We start from the raw sequence: 20,615 nt of genomic DNA on the forward strand, positions 1-20,615 counted from the left end.
ACAGCCATCTTCCCTCATGTAAGGCAGCCATTTTGACCAGGCCAGTACAGGCAGTGTGGGACACCATTGGGGGACTGGCTAAAAAGCACATGGTAGTGACTGCATACTGTGTTTGTACTCTGAAAATACTAGCATAGGCTGATACAGACAGAAAACATGATTTGACCTCTTTGTACATTCCCTCTCATTGAAAGTAAACAGCAACAGGGTGGCTAGTTGGTGGGACGGCACAGACATAGGATGATTGGCACCTCAGATTTTGTGATGTCGCCTGGATGAGTTATCAGAGAAATGTGGCACAATGCATGATGGGTAAATTACCCCCCCCCCCCCACCCCACCCTCCGGACAGACTGAACAAGTCTTTGCATCTTTAGTGTGTCTGTGGGGGTGTTGGACTAGTCCATTCTGGGATACAGCAGGGGGTTGTACAGGGGATGGATGAGTCTTAGGGGACGGTGACATGGAAGGGGCTGCCGGGGACATTTTCATCCCCCCATTTGACGATGAGGATGTAGTTGCCCTGTTCTTTGACGGTGTAGGTGACGTTGTACATCCTGTTGCCCAGATGTTTAACATAGACCTCTTCACACGGGGTCTTGGGTCCATGTACCCCCACCATCAACATGTTAGTTCCTATAGGGGAAGAAATACGGCAACATTAAGTATTTGTGTGAGTGTATCTGCGTGTGTGTCTGCGCATGTGGCGTACCATCGCCTCTCACCTGCATTGCTGCAGTCCACTGTGAAGGTGTTCTTCTGCCCTACAAAGGCCTTTGATAGGCCGGCGCCCCGTGAGACCACCTTACTGGCATCCGAAGAGAACTTAGGGCCATAGGCCACGCCCATCGACGATGACGACGACAACGACTTGGTTACTGTCTCCACAAGTACGGACGAGGTTTCATGTAGACTGTGACCACCAGAGAGACGAGCACCTAGAGAGAGAGAGAGAGAGAGAGAGAGAGAGAGAGAGAGAGAGAGAGAGAGAGGGGAGAGAGAGAGAGGAAGGAGGGAGGGAGAGGGAGCAAGCGAGAGTGGAGAGAAAGAGAGAGAGAGAGAAAGAGAGAGAGAGAGAGAGAGAGAGAGAGAGAAAGAAGAGAGAGTGGGGTTGCATAAAAGGGGTTGCGTAAGATCTACAAGAACTGGCGTGTTGCATAATCTCTCCTCATATAAAACATAAACACACACAGCTTAGGAGCCCTCTGGACAAGTACAGAATGTCCAATATAATAGGAGTGTGTAGAGGCTAGGGACTCTTCCAACTTATTACACCAAGCCTCCACAAGGTCTGAGGACTCTTTATTAGACCAGTACACACACACACACTTGCCATCTCTCCATCAACACATTCTAGACTCAACACTGAAACGTTAATGTCTGGATAGCGTTGCTCTATAGAGGCCTTACCTGTGACTTTAGCCTTGAAGGGGCTGCCTACGATGTGGGATGGTCCTCCGTATTTGATGGTGATGAGATAGCTGCCGGGGGCCATGGGTGTGTAAGTGACCTTGTAACCCTCGGGACAATCCTGACAGTCCATCTTGACCTTGGACGGCCCATCAATGGTCACTGACAGAGCACCCGACCCTGCATTACACGTGTTCACTACAAAATCTGATGCCACGCCTACAGGAGGGGAGGGGATAGAGATGGACAGGGAAAATGTCCAATCAGAGGTGAATTCGAAGAGACATGTGAGCAGGTATTGGTCATTTACACATTTTGTGTATTTTTCCTTACAGTAGCCTATCGGCCTTCTTTGGGTATTTGAAATGACCTAATTACTGAACTGTGTTAAAATTCTAATAAACACATACCATATTTGTCTACCTTATTGTATGTGTTTGTGTGGTTACAACACAATGATCCTCATACCTGTGGTTCCTCCTTCCAGCCCAGGTCCGAAGGCAGACACCATTCCCGGGTCTCCGACCTGTCCGATCTCTCCCACACGGATCTTGAAGGGACTACCGGGAATGTGGCTCCCGTTGAAACGCACTTCGATAGAGTGGACTCCGTTCTCCCTCGGGATAAACCGGATGGCGTGCTGGTCTGCAGGGGAACAGGAAGGGGAAGGTTAAAATGGCCGACATTTTACAATATTCACAATTTACTTACTGAACCTTTCATTTAGCAAGACATGCAATTGAGATGAACGTATTTATATTGTAGGATGAGCATCTGGTGCTTTGGTTGTACTAGCCCTCTACTGTAAAACACTTAATTATCAAAGGAATTGAATCGATCTGGTGGAAAAGGCAGTATCTTAGATATTTTCTGTACTGTGTAGTAGTGAGTTGTTGTATTGTCAGTTTGTTCAGTGCTATGTCTTACCGCTGTCCAGCTCAGTAACATAACACTCCTCTACAGCTCCGGACGGGGTGTGAACCTTAGCATCTATCAACCCCCTCGCCCCGTTCAACTGCACCGCGAACGACGCCTCCTGGCCCACCTTCAATCCCATCTCCTTCAATCACAAAGGTTAAAGGTCAATGATCTAATAAGCCCCATGTGGTCAGACTGATGACAGGGTGTGGGGTAACACATTTCCTCTATAGCAGAAGCATCTAATAATAATTATCCAACCATCTCACCCCCAACTTTAACACACACACACACACACACACACACACACACACACGCACACACACACACACACACACACACTGCCTGCATATAGATTTCAGAGTAGCCTGACCAATGTATCCACTAATCAAACTATTCATAGCTAATCTAAATTAATTTACAACTCAAATATAGATGACCTTCCGTCTCTGGTTTAAATGAAGAAGAGGTTATGACAGGTGTGTCTGTTCATACAGCAGTGGACTCTGCTCTCTGTATAATACCATTCCAGTCCTCGGTAATGAAGGTGCTAATAATGATAGACATCAGAATAAGGTCAGCAACCCCAGCATCCAGTGTCAAATCAAATCAAATGTTATTGGTCGCATACACATATTTAGGAGATGTTATTGTGGGTGTAGCTAAATGCTTGTGCAATGTCAGAGTCTGGAGTGTTAATATATATATATATATATATATATATATATATATATATATATATATATATGTGTGTGTGTGTGTGTGTGTGTGATTGTGTGTGTGTGTGTGTGTGTGTGTGTGTGTGTGTGCTCTAACCTGTAGGCTGGTGACTGTAAGGCGGCGTGCGTTATCAGACAGAGTGGCAATGGGGACTATAAAGGGACTGTCTGGGATGTGCTCATCATTAAACTTAATGGACACCTCATAGTCACCTGCAGAGAGAGAGAGAGAGAGAGAGAGAGAGAGCACATAGTCAACCTTGTGATTTCAGGTGTAGAATATGTCCAGTATGTTGTTGTGTACGTTAGATTAATGTAGCGTGTATAATATGTTGGTCTGACCCGGCTCCTGCACCACATAGGCCACTCCACAGGATCCATCCTTCCTGTCTTCAAAGCTGATCTCTGCCTTACTGGGCCCCTCTACAGCGATGGACAGACCCCCTGCTCCAGCCTCTCTGGTCCAGATACTAAACTCAGCTACAGAGGAACACAGACAGTCAGTTATACAGTATATAGAAAAGGGAAAGACGCATATGAATAGTTTCATTATCTTTATCAAAAGCCCAATATAGCCCTACATTTAGTGAATGACTTACAAGGCAAGGCTCTCCTATTCAGAAGCTTCAAACCCTGCCTATCACTTTCTAAGAGAGCTCTACTGCCCCCCTCAGCCAACCTACCTGCCACTCCTGCCACTCCTCTATCCAGCCCCGTGCCCCCAGCCCGAACCTTGTGTGCCCCTCCCTCTCCCAGGGGCCCCACAGTGAACTGGAAGGGGCTCCCGGGGACGTGCTGGCCCCGGTACTTGACGTTGACCGTGTGGGGACCCATCTCCTGGGGGATGAAGCGGACGCTGTAGGTGCTGTCCTCGCCGTCGATGATCTCTGCGTCCTCCGTCTTACCCCCCGGACTGGTCACCTGGGCCGTCATCTCCTGGGTCCCCTGGTCACCTGGAGGGGGGAGGGAGAGAAAAAAAAGAGGGAAAGAGAGCGAAAGTAGGGGGGGGGAATATATGGGAGAGGGAAGAAGAAATAGAGAGAGGAGGAGGAGAGAAGGACAGAAGTAGGAGAAATGATTCAGACAAACTTCAAAATATTGTTCACTCTGTTCACAAACAATCAGGTCGTTAGTAGCGGTAGTGGAGAATCAGAGAGAATCAGAGAGACTGTATGAAGTTAGACTGAGATGTGGATACAGCTGCGTGTGGATCAGTCTCTGGCTTTGTGTGGTGTCAGAGTACGATGGCTGGGTCACAGGGGTGACAGCCATGAACTGCTCAGATTTTCCAGCTCTGCGTTCTCCTTTAAACGCCCTCCTATAAATTCCAATCTGGGAGGAACACGGAGCGACTCCCCAACTCAACACACACGAAGGCACACACGTTAATTCATATCCAGAAATGTTACTTACATCATTGCATCATGCATTTTTTTATTCAACTTAATCAAGCAATAGTTTGACATTTTGTATTCTAGATGTGTGTATTAGTCTGGATTAAAACAAAAAGCCAAACTGGACCCTCAACACAAAACACACACATTCCCAATCAATTAATCGGCATTAGACAGGCCTCACACACCCTCTTGTGTCACACACACACCCTCTTGAGACTGTCTGGTAGTGGCTGGTATCCCACTGAAGCCTGTGAGACTCTGACTCCCCAGGAACTCTCCAAACACGTCCCTGAAGGGGTCTCCCCCGACCTGGGTACTCTCCTCCACGCGCACCTCCCGCTTGGTCTCCCCCGCCCTTGTCTTACTAATCTCTGTGCACTCCGTTCGCGTGTACGTGTGACTGCTACGCGTGAACGTGCGCGTATGCCGCTCCTGGGCCGACACCATCTGGAACCAATTACCTACAAAGGGAGGAAGGGTGGAAGGAGGAGGAGGGAGGGAAGGAGGAAGAAAGAGCAAGAGATGAAAATAGAACTATGCAGTAGGAAGACCAAGCAAGGGGTCAACAGCTTAAAGGTATGTGAAAGCATGTGACTGTGCAAGGAGAGGAAGACAAGAGAAAAGGAGGGATGGTAGATAGAAAGGAGGAGAGCCAGTGGGCTTTTTGGAATCTCAATCCTGGACCACACACAGACCATAACGGTTCTCACCTGGTATTTTGAGGTTGAGGTTACAGGTGCTGCCCACAGTAGCAATGGATGGAGCATGTCTCTTCCTGGTGATGCTCTCCTTCACCCTGCCCTCACCACACACCTTCACTGTGAAAGGACTTCCTGTGGGTTAGACCAATCACAGCCAGTCAAGAACCCAAATCCGACAAAAAAATGCAAGACCACCCATAGCAAGATAAGTCTGTTTAGACAGGAGCTGAATTGTATACAGGCATGTTGTAAGACACCCGAGGCCGCCGGAGGCCCCCTGAACTCACCTGGAATGTGCTGGTCGGCGAACTTGATGTTGATGATGTAATTTCCTGGTTCAGTGGGACAGTAGGTCACCTTACAGGTACCATCCTCCACATCCTCACAGTTAATATCCACCTTACTGGGACCCTCGATAGACAGACCCAGACCACCATAACCTGATAGAGAGAAGAGGGAGGGAGGGAAAGAGAGAGACATGAGAAGAGTAGAGAGATTAGATAGTGAGACATGAGAGAGGAGAAAGATGGGGAGAAAGATGAAACAGTGAGTGTTGGTTACACCAGTCATATCCACATTGTAATGGAAAACTGTAATTTATACAGTCATTTTGAGTATTATTAACAGTAAAATACGTGAAACATTTTACTGCAGCATTCTGTAAATGATGGTCCACTGTGGGAACATTTTGTGGGCAGGGAAATTATTGCTGTATTTTGAATGGTACACTGTAAAAACCATAACTTGTTTTTACAGTAACTTACTGGCAGCTTGTTACCTGTAAATTACTGTAAAAAAAATAACAGTATGTTATTGTAAAAAAAGCACTTACAGTAAAAACAAGTTGAGTTTTTTCAAGTGTACTGTAATTCTATCCCACAGAATACAGTAAACCGTACTGGATTTGTGGAGTGCCAAAAAGCTTTTGACCACTAGTGCGTGCACTGCATTGCTGATTCTGTCTCATTAACATATTTGAGGCGTAAGAGGCTATATTTGTTGCACCCGTTAGTGAAAATGCTGTACTAACTTAACCTGCATGTGGTATTAGTGCCCCATCAATTTAAAAGGAATAGGGCACAGATTGGAGTGGCAGCAAGTCTTAAACCATAATGATTGAGCATTTTGCCATGTCCTTTTGGTCTGTTTTGCCGGGTGTGTTCACTGCCATTTTAGAAGCCTTTGTTAAGACCTCTAGAAGAGCAACTGATATAAAACACCAAATATTCATTGATGTGCTGTAAAGTGAACACATTACCAAGCAGCCAATCTCTTTACACCAATCCCATGTAATTACAGTCAAATACTGTCAAATACAAACCCTAATGCCCTCAACGAATTTCATCCATCTATTCATTCATTACGATTACAGTAGCATTTACTTTTTTGCAGTATAATACAATCAATTCTACGGTATTGTACTGTGTGTCAATACGCAGTGCTTGCTTTGATACAGTATTTAGATTAAAATAGGTGTACTGCAATATGAAATACAGTAACTTACTTGACAATGAGCCGCCTGCAAGTTACTGACAAATTCACGGCAACCCTTTTACAGTGCATACACAGCAAAAACTATTAACTTAAAGTTGAATATTATCTTAACCCTCTATCATGTTCAATAGTAACTTGTCGCAATGAATACCAATGAAAACACCCTCACCTGCGTTCCTGGTGTCAACTATGAACTCAGCCACCTCAAAGATGTGTCCCTCCACCAGTCCCTGGCCAAACACTTTGACCTTGCTGGCGTCCCCGATCTCTGACTGACCCACCATGATCTTGAAGGGGCTGTTGGTCACGTGCGTCCCATTCTTCTTCACACTCACAACATGCTCCCCTACCTCCTTAGGAGTAAATGAGATACCTAGAGGGGAGGACGGATAGAGGAGAATGCAATCCGGTACATGGAATGACTATATCTGTGCCTCTATGGTTTAAACATATACATGTTTACCCTTGCTGCCATCTTACCAGGTCTCTTTCGAAACAAAAAAAAAAGAGGTTTACAGAACTTTGTGTTACTGACTAAATAATAGATTGATAAACTTTGGGACCCAGGCCTGGTGAGTGGCTCACCGATGTGTCGATTGGGCAGTCTCTTGAGCAGGCAGGGTTCCTCGTTGCCCGACGGTGCTCTGATGCTCGCTGTCAGGCTGGTCAAGTCTGTCTCTGAGATCTTCAATGACACGTCTGTTGCCGTGCCAACATTGAGCTGGGATGTCCTCATAGTGTCATCTCCTACAGGGGAGAGAAGGACATAAAAGAACAAAGAGAATGAAGGAGAGAAAATGAAAACGAATTCCTGCATTTAATGAATACAACCTTTGAATAAAATCTTTCTCTAGCCTCGTTGCATGTTACAAACTCTCTCTCTCTCTCTCTCTCTCACACACACACATAGTCATTACCTGTGATCTTGGCAGTGTAGGGGCTGCCGGCGATGTGTTTGTTGTCAAACTTGACGATGATGTTGTAGTCTCCTGGCACAGTGGGAAGGTAGGACACAGTACAGGTTCCATCCTTGTTGTCCTTACAGTTGATCTCTGCCTTAGAGGGACCCTCCACCGCCAGGGACAGACCACCTAGACATGAGAGGAGAGAGGGAGAAAGACAGGAAGAGAGAAAGTAGGAATAGCAGAAGAGAGGAGAGATGGGGGAATGTAGGAGGAGACAAAGGGTGAGAGAAGGATGGAGGAAAATCAGGCAAGGGAAAGGGATTGTTCCTGTTTGGCCCTGTCCGGGGGTGTCCTCGGATGGGACCACAGTGTCTCCTGACCCCTCCTGTCTCAGCCTCCAGTATTTATGCTGCAGTAGTTTATGTGTCGGGGGGCTAGGGTCAGTTTGTTAAATCTGGAGTACTTCTCCTGTCCTATTCGGTGTCCTGTGTGAATCTAAGTGTGCGTTCTCTAATTCTCTCCTTCTCTCTTTCTTTCTCTCTCTCGGAGGACCTGAGCCCTAGGACCATGCCCCAGGACTACCTGACATGATGACTCCTTGCTGTCCCCAGTCCACCTGGCCGTGCTGCTGCTCCAGTTTCAACTGTTCTGCCTTATTATTATTCGACCATGCTGGTCATTTATGAACATTTGAACATCTTGGCCATGTTCTGTTATAATCTCCACCCAGCACAGCCAGAAGAGGACTGGCCATCCCACATATGCTCTCTCTAATTCTCTCTTTCTTTCTCTCTCTCGGTGGACCTGAGCCCTAGGACCATGCCCCAGGAATACCTGACATGATGTCTCCTTGCTGTCCCCAGTCCACCTGACCGTGCTGCTGCTCCAGTTTAAACTGTTCTGCCTTATTATTATTCAACCATGCTGGTCATTTATGAACATTTGAACATCTTGGCCATGTTCTGTTATAATCTCCACCCGGCACAGCCAGAAGAGGACTGGCCACCCCACATAGCCTGGTTCCTCTCTAGGTTTCTTCCTAGGTTTTGGCCTTTCTAGGGAGTTTTTCCTAGCCACCGTGCTTCTACACCTGCATTGCTTGCTGTTTGGGGTTTTAGGCTGGGTTTCTGTACAGCACTTTGAGATATCAGCTGATGTACGAAGGGCTATATAAATACATTTGATTTGATTTGATTTGATTTTGAAGACTTTGAGAATTGCTGAATGCCATGTTTAATACCATGATAGAATTTGACCATAGCACAGTAGTGGCACAAATCAGTGCGGTATTGTTTGGTTCAGTTCCTTACCTTCCCCTGCATCCTTGGTGACGATGGTGAAGGTGGCAGGTTTGTTGACCATGCCGTGACTCAGACCAGGACCATAGGCTGTCACATGACCACTATTGATGGCATCTACATAGAACTGGAGGGGACTTCCTGTGATGGAACAGCATGAAACAGCATATTATGGATCTACTTTCTGTATTGAATTAGAATCTCTGTGTGTGTGTGTGTGTGTTTTTCTCTATGCAATATGTACCTGGGATGTGGTTTCCATCATATTTGATGTCCATCTCGTGCAGGCCTTTCTCTGTAGGGGCGTACTTCACTGTGACTGTCCCATCCTTGTTGTCTGTGATGTTAGGACGGGCTGTCTTACCTGAGGGCATACGTACCTCACCTGGAAACACACACACACACACACACACACACACACACACACACACACACACACACACACACACACACACACACACACACACACACACACACACACACACACACACACACACACACACACACACACACACACACACACAGGTAAGTTATTATCATACATATCACAGCAAACACCACACACACACACACACACACTGTCAGACATCAGTTAAATCTCACCTGTGATCTCTCCCTTCTGAACGGTGAACGGAATGACCAGGTTGAAGGGGCGGAGCATAGGCTCCATGATATCGCCGGTGGTGACTGGCTCCTCTGTGGCCTATGAAAGGGAAATGGTTCAATTAACATTAGCATTGGCATTCTGGTCTATATCTCTGCTCAGGGATAGTACGAGGGGATGGAGGTGAAAGCACAAGCCCAGGCATAGGCCTTGACTCTGGGCAGACAGGACAGGTGAGAGTCCAGGCTTTGAAGGCCTGAGAGATGATCAAGATAAGCTGAAAGAAAAACAGTCAAAGCAATGCAAAGCGACTCATGCACACAAAACAGAGACATACAAAATCAATGGCCGTCGCCATAAAGGAGACAAGCAAAACAAAAATGAAGTGGACATACAATGATTTTCAACACAGAGGTTTTTGAGATGTACATGGAAAGCAAAGTAGGAATCATGGTGTTGGGATATGAAGGAGGTGGGTGAGCTGAAGGAGAGGGTGGAGGTGAGGTGGAGGTAATTGCTGGCGGGTTTATACCCAGTGAGGGGGGTAGCCCTGGTAGGCCTGGTAGGGCTGTTGTAACTGGAGCTTGTCACACGGTTCCTCTATTATAGGGACGGTATCACTGGCCTGGTGGGGAGGGTAAGTCACACGTTTAGGAAAACTTCATAGAAATCGACTAACTACTCATCATATTTCTATGGGGAATTTACAAATCATCATGCACACACAGTTATAGTAATCCTCCAAGGATTAGCGTAGGCTCATGTAAGTAGCAAACCGTGCACATCTCATGTACTGTCACATGACATGAGTCAAACCTACTGTATCTGAACCAGCCTAGAGATCACACAACATCGTGTCATACCATAGCGTTACAGAAGACATTCAATGAATGAAACACATTTATGGCAACACTGTGACAAAAAAAAAAACTACACTTTCCCAACAAATTCAGGTAAGGACTACAGTACCCATGATTCCGTGTGTACTGTAGCATCAGAAAGTACTCACCACCACGTGGAAGGGGCTGTTTGGAATGTGTTCTCCTCCAAAGCGGATGGTGATGACGTATTTCCCAGGTTCCGGAGCCGTGTAATAGATGTCAAACGTTCCGTCGGAATTCTCCACCACGTCCACGTCTAGCTCGGCCCCATCTGGCGTCGACACCTTACAGGTCACCTTCCCCTTCCCAGCAGCTTTTGCGTCCACGGTGATGACGGTCTCCTCGCCGATCTGGATGGTGGGTCCGAGGCCTGAACCTGTCGAGAATGATGGACATGTAAGGAGACCATACAGAACTACAGAAACTATCCCGTCATCACAAACATCAAGTCAATATAATCATGTGCTGTACATATACTGGTGTACATGCTAGTTTTCAGAAGAATGATCATGTTAAGAAATGCTCACCCAATCCATGTCCTCCAATGGAAACTGTAGATAGAAAGTAAATGGTGCCTCATTAACGTGGCATCATGGGCTAAAACCCACCAAAGCTACTTCATCAGAGCAATGATTATCCAGGCCTTCCTTTCTTCATAGATACATACAGTACGGATATAGATATACATTTACATGTAGTCCTCTCACTGACCTGTGACCAGACACTTGCTGGCGTCTCCAGTGGGCAGGGCATGGATACGATAGGGTGAGTAGGGAATCTCATCTCCTCCATACTTGATGGTGATGGTGTAGCGCCCTGCCATGTCTGGTACATAGGACACTGTGTACGTCCCATCTCTGTTGTCACGGATGTTGGCCTTTTTCGGCTTGCCTTCTGGGTCCTACAGGTGTAGGGATACAAACCACATTAGCCAATTAGCCAAACCCAATGGAGGTCAGTCCACACAGACTGGTGAGGAGGGACATTGAGGGGATGGAGAATGTTTGTCTTTCATTGGCTGTGTACTGCTGTTTAAGAGAACCGTTCACTTCCAAACATCCAAGAGATCCCTGTTCCTCCCAGTTCCTCCTCCAGGTTTTTGATGTGTGCTGTCCCAACTCGTCACAGCACCGAACTTGTTTCAGTGAAGTTTCAGCCAGGGAGCAAGTTAATCCGTTGTTTATGCATTGTTTTAACTTTGGTCTACAATGCCTTTTTATCTGGTCTACAATCCCCTGTTCTCCTACATAGACTGGCTTCTGTCCTATCTCACAGTAAGAAGAGAGGAGAGTGAAAGGAGACATAGAGAAGACAAAATACTCCTCCCGGGGTCCTCAGCAAGTACAAAAAAGACAAGGGGAAAAGGAACGAGGGGACTAGGGAGGAAGGGGACGAAAAGGGAACAAGAGGGCAAGGGGAGATGGCAGACAGCGAGAAGGGTGAAAGAGAAGAGAGCAGGCCTCATGGAGCCTTTCTTAAGAATACTGAAGGGTATGGTCCCATTGACTGTATGCTTCTCCCATACCCTCCTGCCCCAGTCCTCCACAAACACTGAGACCTCGCGCCTGGACCCATCAAGACAAGTCAACAGGCAGACACGTCACAGCCACAACCCAACCACATCCCAGATCAGGGAGGGGCAGCGAGAAAGGAATGGGTAGAATGGGGGGAGGGGCTGACTTGACATGGGAGTTGGTGTTTGGGTTTTTTATTAAACACACAATAAGAAAATAAGGTAGAAATGTCGAAATTGGTAACAAGCATGAATCATGACAGCAAGATTGAAGAGATGTTTATCATCTTAAGGTTAAAGAAAAATAAATGGAGGTTATCTTGTAAATAGGGAGGAGAATGTCTGAGCTCACAGTCTATGACAGTTTCCTGTCTAGAGAGGAAGTGACAGAGGCGGAGGTGACTCACCAGTATCTGCACAGTGAGCAGGCCTTCGCCAGCATCGCGGGCATCGATGGTGAACTCCACGGGCAGGCTGGCAGGCACACCCTGGGCATTCAAACCTGGCCCACTGGCACGCACCTTACTGGCATCATGGGCAGGCAATGTCTTGATCTTATACGGACTGCAGAGAGAGGAAAAATAAACATCATTTAAAAGAAAGGATTGTTTATGAAAGATCAAGATTTAAATCTCTCAAGGATTTAAATGTTTCAGTTCAACTGAATTTCCACTTCAAGACAGGAAAATAGAGAATGACAGAGGGATGAAATCATTGTGTATTCAGTACAAAGATTTGATGGAAACATGTGATCACAGTTTGGTTCCTCCTCCTGCTGTTCTGACCTGCGAGGAACCTCCTGGTCAGCGTACTTCACACACACGGTGTACGGGCCGTCCTTGGCCGGGGTGTAGGTCGCTGTGTGTGTTCCGTCTCCGTTATCCGTGATGTTCACTGGCTCAGCCACTCCTGAAGTGGGAAGTAATTCAATATTGACCACAGTCTGAAAAGTTTAAGGAGGGGTGGGTCTCTCTCTCTCTCTCTCTCTCTCTCTCTCTCTCTCTCTCTCTCACCAGTAGGTCCGTACAGCACCACTCCCAGAGGGGCGAGGCCAGCTTTGCTGGTGTCCACGGTGAAGGTCTGAGGAACACGGGCTCTGACTCCACTACCCAGCCCTGGGCCTGAACACCTCACCTTACTTGGGTCCACCAGCTCTCTCACTGGCACACGGAAGGGACTCCCTGCAACACACACAGGCAGGAGTCTAATGGAATTATACACGTATAGGTATACATTACATGTGTACATTGATGAGTATTCATTTGTTTACGTACCTCTTTGAAAGCCCAGACCAAGCAAAACACTCTCATTACATACTTGTAGCATGTGTTATACAGGCCCTGCATTGCCAAGATATTTGAATGCTCTAACAATGGAAATACATGTCCTCAAATATGGAAGGCAGGCAAGAGAAGATGAGATCAGATGGGACCATTCTAGCCAAAGAGAGAGCAGATATATGTGTGAACAACAGGCCATAGAAATTCAAAGAAAATCAGTACCAATAATTGCTTCTAATAAAACAGATGTATGTCCTTGAACCGACTAATTTAAAATTGCAAACAGAAGAAGTTATAAGGGTAATTTAGTTGCTAAAGGCAGCCTCCAGTACCCCGGCCGGCCTTCAGCTTGAGTTACTCATTGAGGGGGAGCACTGAGTTAGCCTGCAACATCACTTCCTGGAGTAGCTTAAACTGTGCATGTTATGTCTCCATGACATAGGAATGAATGGTGTCACGTGATCAATGGTTTTGTCCACTCATATATACAGTCATTGGGAAGCCCTCAATGGCAATGTCCATGCTAAAACTGCTTTTATCCATGATGACTCCTCTATTTCTATGACATGCACAACTCCAATAAAAAATATTTTCCAAAGTTGCCAAAATGCCACGTGCGTCCACATCTTTAAAAAAAAAAAAGTGTTTAACTAGGCAAGTTAATTAAGAACAAATTCTTATTTACAATGATGGCCTACACCGGCCAAACCTAACAACCTTTAATTAATAACAACCTTGCCATTACGAAACTTCTATTTGATCAAATAAGCCTCACCTAGCAAATTAGAGATAAACTCTCTCATTGACTCTCCTCACTTCGTGGGCTTATTTTCATGGACATAGTTTGGGCGGAGTAGACCTCTCGCTTCACCTCTTCCTCTCTGACCAAGCAAAACATTCCCATTCCATACTTATAGCATGTGGTATATACAGGTCTAGTGTACATTGATACACGTTCCTTTTAGAAAGCCGAGACCAATCAAAACATCTTCCATGACACTAACACTCTTTATCAACCAATCATGAAGAGTTTAAATTCTTTCCAACAGGAAGTGAAGGTTCTCTCAGAAGAAGTGACATCATAAAGTACCTGGGATGGGCAAGCCTCCGAAGGTAATGTTGACATCATAGTCTCCCGGGGTGAAGGGGATGTACTCCACACTGCAGCTGCCATCTTTATTGTCCTTACAGGACATCTTAGCTTCTGACGGACCCTCGATGGCCAGGCCCAGACCCCCTGTACCAGCACCCCTAGAGGGGGAGGGAGGGAGAGAGGGGGACAAAGAGAGAGGGATGGTGAAGAGGAAGGAGAGAATAATGTTTTCCAGTATCTCATAACTGAGATGTTGTTTTTTGCCACACCATTTAACCTTTCTCCCCCTACTTATACCCCATTTCTCATTTTCACCCCAGTTTGTGCCCAGTGTGTACCCCCTGAACAGATTGACAGAATGATGCAGTGTAAATCTCTGATAGAAGCCTTATGTTCCACATGGTAATGATGAGGATTAAGTAAGTAAGTTAGTACCTGGTTTCCACGGTGAAGCGGTTGGGTTTGTTGACCAGGCCCTCCTCCAGACCAGGGCCGTAGGCTCTGACACGGCTTGGGTCACAACCCTCCGTTACCGGGACACGGAACGGACTGTTAGGCACCGCCACATCATCATACAGCACCTCTATCAGGTGCATCCCTGAACACACACAAGCAGTGAGAGAACACACACACACACACACACACACACACACACACACACACACACACACACACACACACACACACACACACACACACACACACACACACACACACACACACGCACAAAAGCACATTTGACTACTTTCTTTTGAAACTAGTGTGACCAAAAAACCCAATCTCAACAGTGAATCACTGTGGCCATTGCTAGAGGAATACTGATTAGATTACTAAACTGCTACAATAAACTGTGTGTGTGTGTGTGTGTGTGTGTGTGTGTGTGTGTGTGTGTGTGTGTGTGTGTGTGTGTGTGTGTGTGTGTGTGTGTGTGTGTGTGTGTGTGTGTGTGTGTGTGTGTGTGTGTGTGTGTGTGTGTGTGTGTGTGCGTTCGTGCGTGTGTGTGTGTGTGCGTGCGTGCGTGTGTGTGTGTGTGTGTGCGTGACTTTCTTCATGAAAAGTCCATGTCAGAGAGCCACAAGGTTGCGTATTTCTGTCCCCAATTCAGCGGGTTGAGGCCTGGACGTAACAGGCATCCCCTATTAGTGGAAAACCATCTGCCCTCCCTCTGTAGACAGTCACCGGCTACTAATACCTTACTTCCCCCAGACCTCTCTCTCTATCTCCCTCTCTATATCCCTCTATCCCTCCACCTCTCTCTCTCTCTGGGAGCAGATTCAGTTCCAGCTTCCATTCATTCATTGTTATAATGTTCTTTTTTTGCCTTTCTCCCTTTCTGTCTTTCTCCCTAGCTCATCACTCTTTCTCTCCCCCTCTCTACCTTAACTTCCCTCTTTCTTTCTGTTCTGTGTGTCTCTCCCATCTTCTCTCTCCCTTTTCCAAGTAATCTCAACGTGTGTGCTCTCTTTCCCCCTCGTGTCCTCAACAGCCGGGGCCTAAATATACATCAACTCCCACTTCTCTCGAACTCCTCTCGTATCTCCAGCCAGGGCCTGTATACACAAATGATATCACAGTAGGAGTGCTGATCTCCGATCAGATCCCCCCCCCCCCCAAACTGATCCTATATCAGTGTTCCTACTCATAGCCACTTGGTGAATATGGGCCAAGGGGCCTACACTGGGAGAAATCACACTGCTTCCTGGCAGGCTAGAGTATGTTAAAGTCATGAAGGGCAGAACAGCTGAGCTCAGCTCTTTTCCCCCTGGCTAAGGGGGAGGGAAAACAGTTAGTTTTATGAAAGCCACAAGGTTTATTTTTTGGGAATTACGACATGTGGCGCTGGAAAAACATTCACAAACAGGGTGAGCACCAAGGCTACCCAGACTCCCTCACTGCAGGCCTCAAGAGGGGCTATAAGCCAATCAGACGGGTGTACTGAGGCGGCTCTGGGCTCATTCAGGTACAATAAAATCCAAGGCAATCTAATGACTTTCCTATGAGTTTTGGCTTCATATATGGCAGATAATACATTGTGCCTGATACTCTGCTTCATCCATCATAATGTTCTCTAGATAGAATGTACATCACATTATTGGTACATTTGCATGACTCAGCACATTCAGAGCCTTTACCATCCTCATAGGCAGCGTATTCCACTCTGTAGGTGCCTTCTCCCTTGTCAGTGATGTAGGCGTCTGTGTTGGCGCCTGAAGGGTTGACGATGCGGGCCTTGACATGGCTGCCCCCGGTCTTGCTCTTGGCACGGGCATCCACGATGAAATGGGTGGTCACCTCCCTCAGGACCCCTGTAGACAACACAGATGCAATATATATGTGGAGCTTGGTTGTTTTGTCTGTCTCTGGTGAAGTGTCTGTCTGGCTGGCTGCACCTCTGTCTTTGTCCCTCGTTCTCTGATCCACAGGAGGTTGGTGGCACCTTCATTTGGGAGAACGGGCTTGTGGAAATGACTGGACGGAATCAGTGGAATGGTATCATATACATCAAACACAGTTTCCATGTGATTGATGCCATTCCATTTGCTCCGTTCTGGCCATTATTATGAGCCGTTCTCCTCTCAGCAAATATTTTCTATCTATGCGATAGACACACATTTCTCTTTCTCTCTCTCTTCCCCCTGTCTATCTCTAACTTTTCCCTTGGGATCTAAGCTGAGACTAATTCGACAGCAGGTCTGTCTGAGTTAACACAAACCTCCAAGGACAGCCGCACGTCTGCAGTATCAATTCCACTGGCTTTAAAAGCCCAGCCAATCACTGCCAATCAGGAACACAACCAACCAATCACAAAGCAATCACAACCCCTCACAGTCAGACATGGCCAATCAGGATTGTCCAAGTCTAATCAAAGCCAGACAGGGCTATGCAGGGTAGTAATGTCAGTCAAACTGTGGTCAGGTCGCTACGGCTAATCGTCAGTTTATTTTCCTTCCTCTACGGACAGAAAGAGATAGGGGAGAGAGAATAGGAGTGGGAGAGAAAGGACAGAGAGAGAGAGCAAGGGAGAGAGAGAGAGAGAGAGAGAGAGAGAGAGAGAGAGAGAGAGAGAGAGAGAGAGAATTTATCAAATGCACAGACCACAAATTTAGCACTGCCACACTCCATTAACCAAGTTTTGAGTGTAGGCTATTCCCCTGACATCTGGAACTAAGGACTAAAAATGGTCTATTTATAGTCTATTTAATTTTTTTTATTTTTAACTAGAACAATCAACAGCCCACGGTCTCACTCTTAACACAGAAATAAAATGCCTCCTGTATGCAGACATGGTGCTGCTGTCCCCCGCAAAATATGAGTTACAGCAACAACTAGATTATCTGCAACAGTTCTGTCAGACCTGGTCCCTGACAGTCAATCTCAAAAAGACAAACATTCTATCCAGATGTCAGGGAAAACCGATATCCATTTTTACTGGGCTCCACAGTGACCTTCAACCTGGCTGTGAATTAACTTGAAGACAAAGCAAGGTAGGGCTTTCTCTGTCATTAAAATATCTATCAAATTAAACATCAAAAATTTGGATTTGGCTCAAAATATTCAAATCAACAACAGAAACAATTGCACTATATGGCAGGGAAGTGTGGGGTCCGCTTCTAAAACAAGAATTTGACAAATGGGACAAACGCCCAATTGAAACACTGCATGAGGATTCTCTAAGATCATCCTAAGAGTACAGAGAAAAACTATAAACAACGCATGCAGAGCAGAATTAGGCCAATTCCCTCTTCTGATTGATATCCAAAAAAAGACCTACCAAATTATATAATCATTTCTTAACAAGTGACCCCGCTCATACCACTAAAAAGCCCTCAACTGTCAGGTGACCACAGAGAAGAGTCTCGTCAGCCAGGTGGTCCTGAGGCTCAATTCACTAACCACTACCAACCCAACAAATCCTCCGGACAGCCCTCAGAAAATCTGGCCCAACCACATTATCACAGAGCAAAAATAAAAATATCACCAATTGGGAAAACCCCCCACAAATAATCAAAGTAAACTTCAATGCTATTTAGTTCTAAACAAACAGTACACAGTGGCAGACTATCTGACTATCTGAAAACTGAGGAAAACACTAACTACTGCATGTACAGACTGAGTGAGCACAGCCTGGCCATAGAGACCAGTCATCACAGGCAAACCTGACTACTCAGAGAGGACAGGCTGTGCTCGTTCTTCACCCAGGAAGAGGAAGAGACAGAACATTATTTTCTGTCAAACTGTGACAGATATTCTGACATAAGAAATATATTCTTCCCAAAATTATAAAACAACAAAAAGAATTTGAAAACCTAAATGATGAAGACAAACTTAAATACATTCTTGGTTAAAAACTGATGTGTGGCCTCCTTCCACAACCTGAGGGACAGCCTGTGAGAAGTATAGTATGATTATAGTATGATTATTCATATTAACCTATTCTTAATTATTATTTGTTGCAATTGCTGCTAATATGAGTATCACTATCATTATCATTGCTTCATTATATTTCCTGAGCTTTCTTATATCTCCTAGATATGGGACAGACACTTCAAAACCTTATTCCTTGACTGTCTGTTTTGCCAACGGCTTAGACTCTTAAGAATTAATTACAGTCTAGTATATTGCTCTCTTTGACCATCGTCGCTATATGTTTACTTTGACAATGTAAGTGTTTACTTTCCATGTAAATAAAGTAATAAAATAGAGGGAGAGAGAGAGAGAGAGAGAGAGAGAGAGAGAGAGAGAGAGAGAGAGAGAGAGAGAGAGAGAGACAGAGAGAGAGACAGAGAGAGACAGAGAGAGACAGAGAGAGAGAGAGAGAGAGAGAGAGAGAGAGACAGAGAGAGAGAGAGAGAGAGAGAGAGAGAGAGAGACAGAGAGAGAGAGACAGAGAGAGAGAGAGAGAGAGAGAGACAGAGCGAGAGAGAGAGACAGAGCGAGAGAGAGAGAGAGAGAGAGAGAGAGCGTAAGAGCTGGACAAGCATGGGGTGTAATAAAGGCAGGAAAGACTGCCGTTGTGCTTTGAATCACAATGGAATGAAATGACAGAGGAATCGAGAGGAGATGGACGTCTCTTGGCCAGGGCTCTTGGTTTATTTTGCTTTACTGTGACATTCACCCTGTGTTTGATGTAATGGCTGGCCTGAACTCAGTCAAGGGTTAAACTAGCAGTGAGAGAGGGAGGACGGCAAGATCCATCCACAATAACACAGAGACTGTGTCCAAAATGGCAGCCTATTCTCTATATAGAGCACTTCTTTTGCACCATATAGGGAACAGGGTGCCATTTTGAACACAGCCAGAGTCTTTTGAACAGCAGGGATGTGGTAGCAGAGTCTTTTGAACAGCAGGGATGTGGTAGCCTCTGATTTAAGCTACAACCTTTACCTTTTCTACAACCTCACTTATATTGCATTTGGCACCGTAAGAACCAACTTCTTCATTCATATTATTCATGGCCCTTTTCTCTCTGAAAATATCTATTTTATGTACTGTTAAGAAAGTAGGCTACAGACTGCGTCTTTTGTGAACTACAGGCCGCCTTTATAAGTCCTAAACCTTGTTTGACTCACTCAGAAGCTATTCAGCTGAAATCCTTTTTGAATTCTGTATCAGATATGTGCAACGAAGCCTGAGATCTGAAAAGCCCCATCTAGATTCAGCGAAAAACATTCAAAGTGAAAAGCCATCATGATGATGATGACGATGATGACGATGATTATCTACATTTGTGAATGGTCTTACCTCTGGGTTCCACTCCTGGTCCGTACACCTTCACCCCGCTGGTATCCACGGCTGGGTCCACCTGCACCCGGGCGGGGAACTTGGGCACGGCATGCCCCCCGTATTTAATGGTGATAGTATACATGCCATGGAACTGTGGGATGTATGTGATAGAATAGGTCCCATCACTGTTGTTCTGAACACGCACCTCCACCTTCGACCCCGAATCGGAAATAATCTCAATGGTCAGCTCGGCCTCCCCAGCCTTGGAGCAGTCCACTACAAACGACCCTGCCTCGTTGACCTTCCCTCTCTCCAAGCCTGGCCCACTTGCTGTGACCTTACTGGGGTCAAACACAGACTGTACCATGGCCTTGAAGGGGGAGCCGGGGATGTGCTGCTCGGCAAACAGGATGTTGATGGCGTATTCGCCGGGCTCTGTGGGCAGGTAGGAGACAGAGCAGGAGCCATCGCCGTTGTCCTGGCACTCGATCTTGGCCTCACATGGTCCCTCCACGGTCAGGCCCAGCCCGCCAGTGCCCGCACCCTTGGTGTCAATGGCGAAGGGGGCCGCCTTGCCCACCATGCCCCCCTGGAGACCTGGGCCATAGGCACGCACCTGAGAGACAGCAGGGGGGAGAAACCATTAGACAGCTCAGATGGGGTGATTAGATCTAAAATG

General features: G+C 46.2%; 1 protein-coding gene across 11 annotated transcripts in view; it reads right to left on the reverse strand.

The window, feature by feature from the left end:
- LOC110490751 (filamin-C-like) overlaps positions 1 to 20,615 on the reverse strand; it is an 84,509-nt gene that overhangs the window by 440 nt on the left and 63,454 nt on the right. For 3 of the 11 annotated variants that reach the window (XM_036944643.1, XM_036944646.1, XM_036944651.1), the window contains 28 exons: positions 19,955 to 20,552; positions 16,345 to 16,518; positions 14,648 to 14,810; positions 14,210 to 14,370; positions 12,853 to 13,020; positions 12,625 to 12,748; positions 12,247 to 12,403; positions 11,038 to 11,227; positions 10,854 to 10,877; positions 10,455 to 10,702; positions 9,978 to 10,070; positions 9,445 to 9,544; positions 9,086 to 9,226; positions 8,854 to 8,982; positions 7,556 to 7,729; positions 7,224 to 7,385; positions 6,808 to 7,011; positions 5,432 to 5,584; positions 5,154 to 5,276; positions 4,629 to 4,904; positions 3,730 to 3,999; positions 3,389 to 3,526; positions 3,144 to 3,259; positions 2,337 to 2,469; positions 1,878 to 2,054; positions 1,410 to 1,628; positions 725 to 937; positions 1 to 635 (listed from right to left, as the gene is read on the reverse strand). The exon at positions 1 to 635 is cut by the window's left edge and continues 440 nt beyond it. In XM_036944643.1, coding sequence (XP_036800538.1) covers positions 448 to 635; positions 725 to 937; positions 1,410 to 1,628; positions 1,878 to 2,054; positions 2,337 to 2,469; positions 3,144 to 3,259; positions 3,389 to 3,526; positions 3,730 to 3,999; positions 4,629 to 4,904; positions 5,154 to 5,276; positions 5,432 to 5,584; positions 6,808 to 7,011; positions 7,224 to 7,385; positions 7,556 to 7,729; positions 8,854 to 8,982; positions 9,086 to 9,226; positions 9,445 to 9,544; positions 9,978 to 10,070; positions 10,455 to 10,702; positions 10,854 to 10,877; positions 11,038 to 11,227; positions 12,247 to 12,403; positions 12,625 to 12,748; positions 12,853 to 13,020; positions 14,210 to 14,370; positions 14,648 to 14,810; positions 16,345 to 16,518; positions 19,955 to 20,552 — 5,016 coding nt within the window. In that variant the 3' untranslated portion in view covers positions 1 to 447. The remainder of the gene's footprint in view (positions 636 to 724; positions 938 to 1,409; positions 1,629 to 1,877; positions 2,055 to 2,336; positions 2,470 to 3,143; positions 3,260 to 3,388; positions 3,527 to 3,729; positions 4,000 to 4,628; positions 4,905 to 5,153; positions 5,277 to 5,431; positions 5,585 to 6,807; positions 7,012 to 7,223; positions 7,386 to 7,555; positions 7,730 to 8,853; positions 8,983 to 9,085; positions 9,227 to 9,444; positions 9,545 to 9,977; positions 10,071 to 10,454; positions 10,703 to 10,853; positions 10,878 to 11,037; positions 11,228 to 12,246; positions 12,404 to 12,624; positions 12,749 to 12,852; positions 13,021 to 14,209; positions 14,371 to 14,647; positions 14,811 to 16,344; positions 16,519 to 19,954; positions 20,553 to 20,615) is intronic. The other 8 variants (XM_036944647.1, XM_036944644.1, XM_036944649.1 and 5 more) reach the window with 5 other exon arrangements.

Source organism: Oncorhynchus mykiss, chromosome 15 (genome assembly GCF_013265735.2).
Source record: "Oncorhynchus mykiss isolate Arlee chromosome 15, USDA_OmykA_1.1, whole genome shotgun sequence".
Taxonomy (NCBI): Eukaryota; Metazoa; Chordata; class Actinopteri; order Salmoniformes; family Salmonidae; genus Oncorhynchus; species Oncorhynchus mykiss.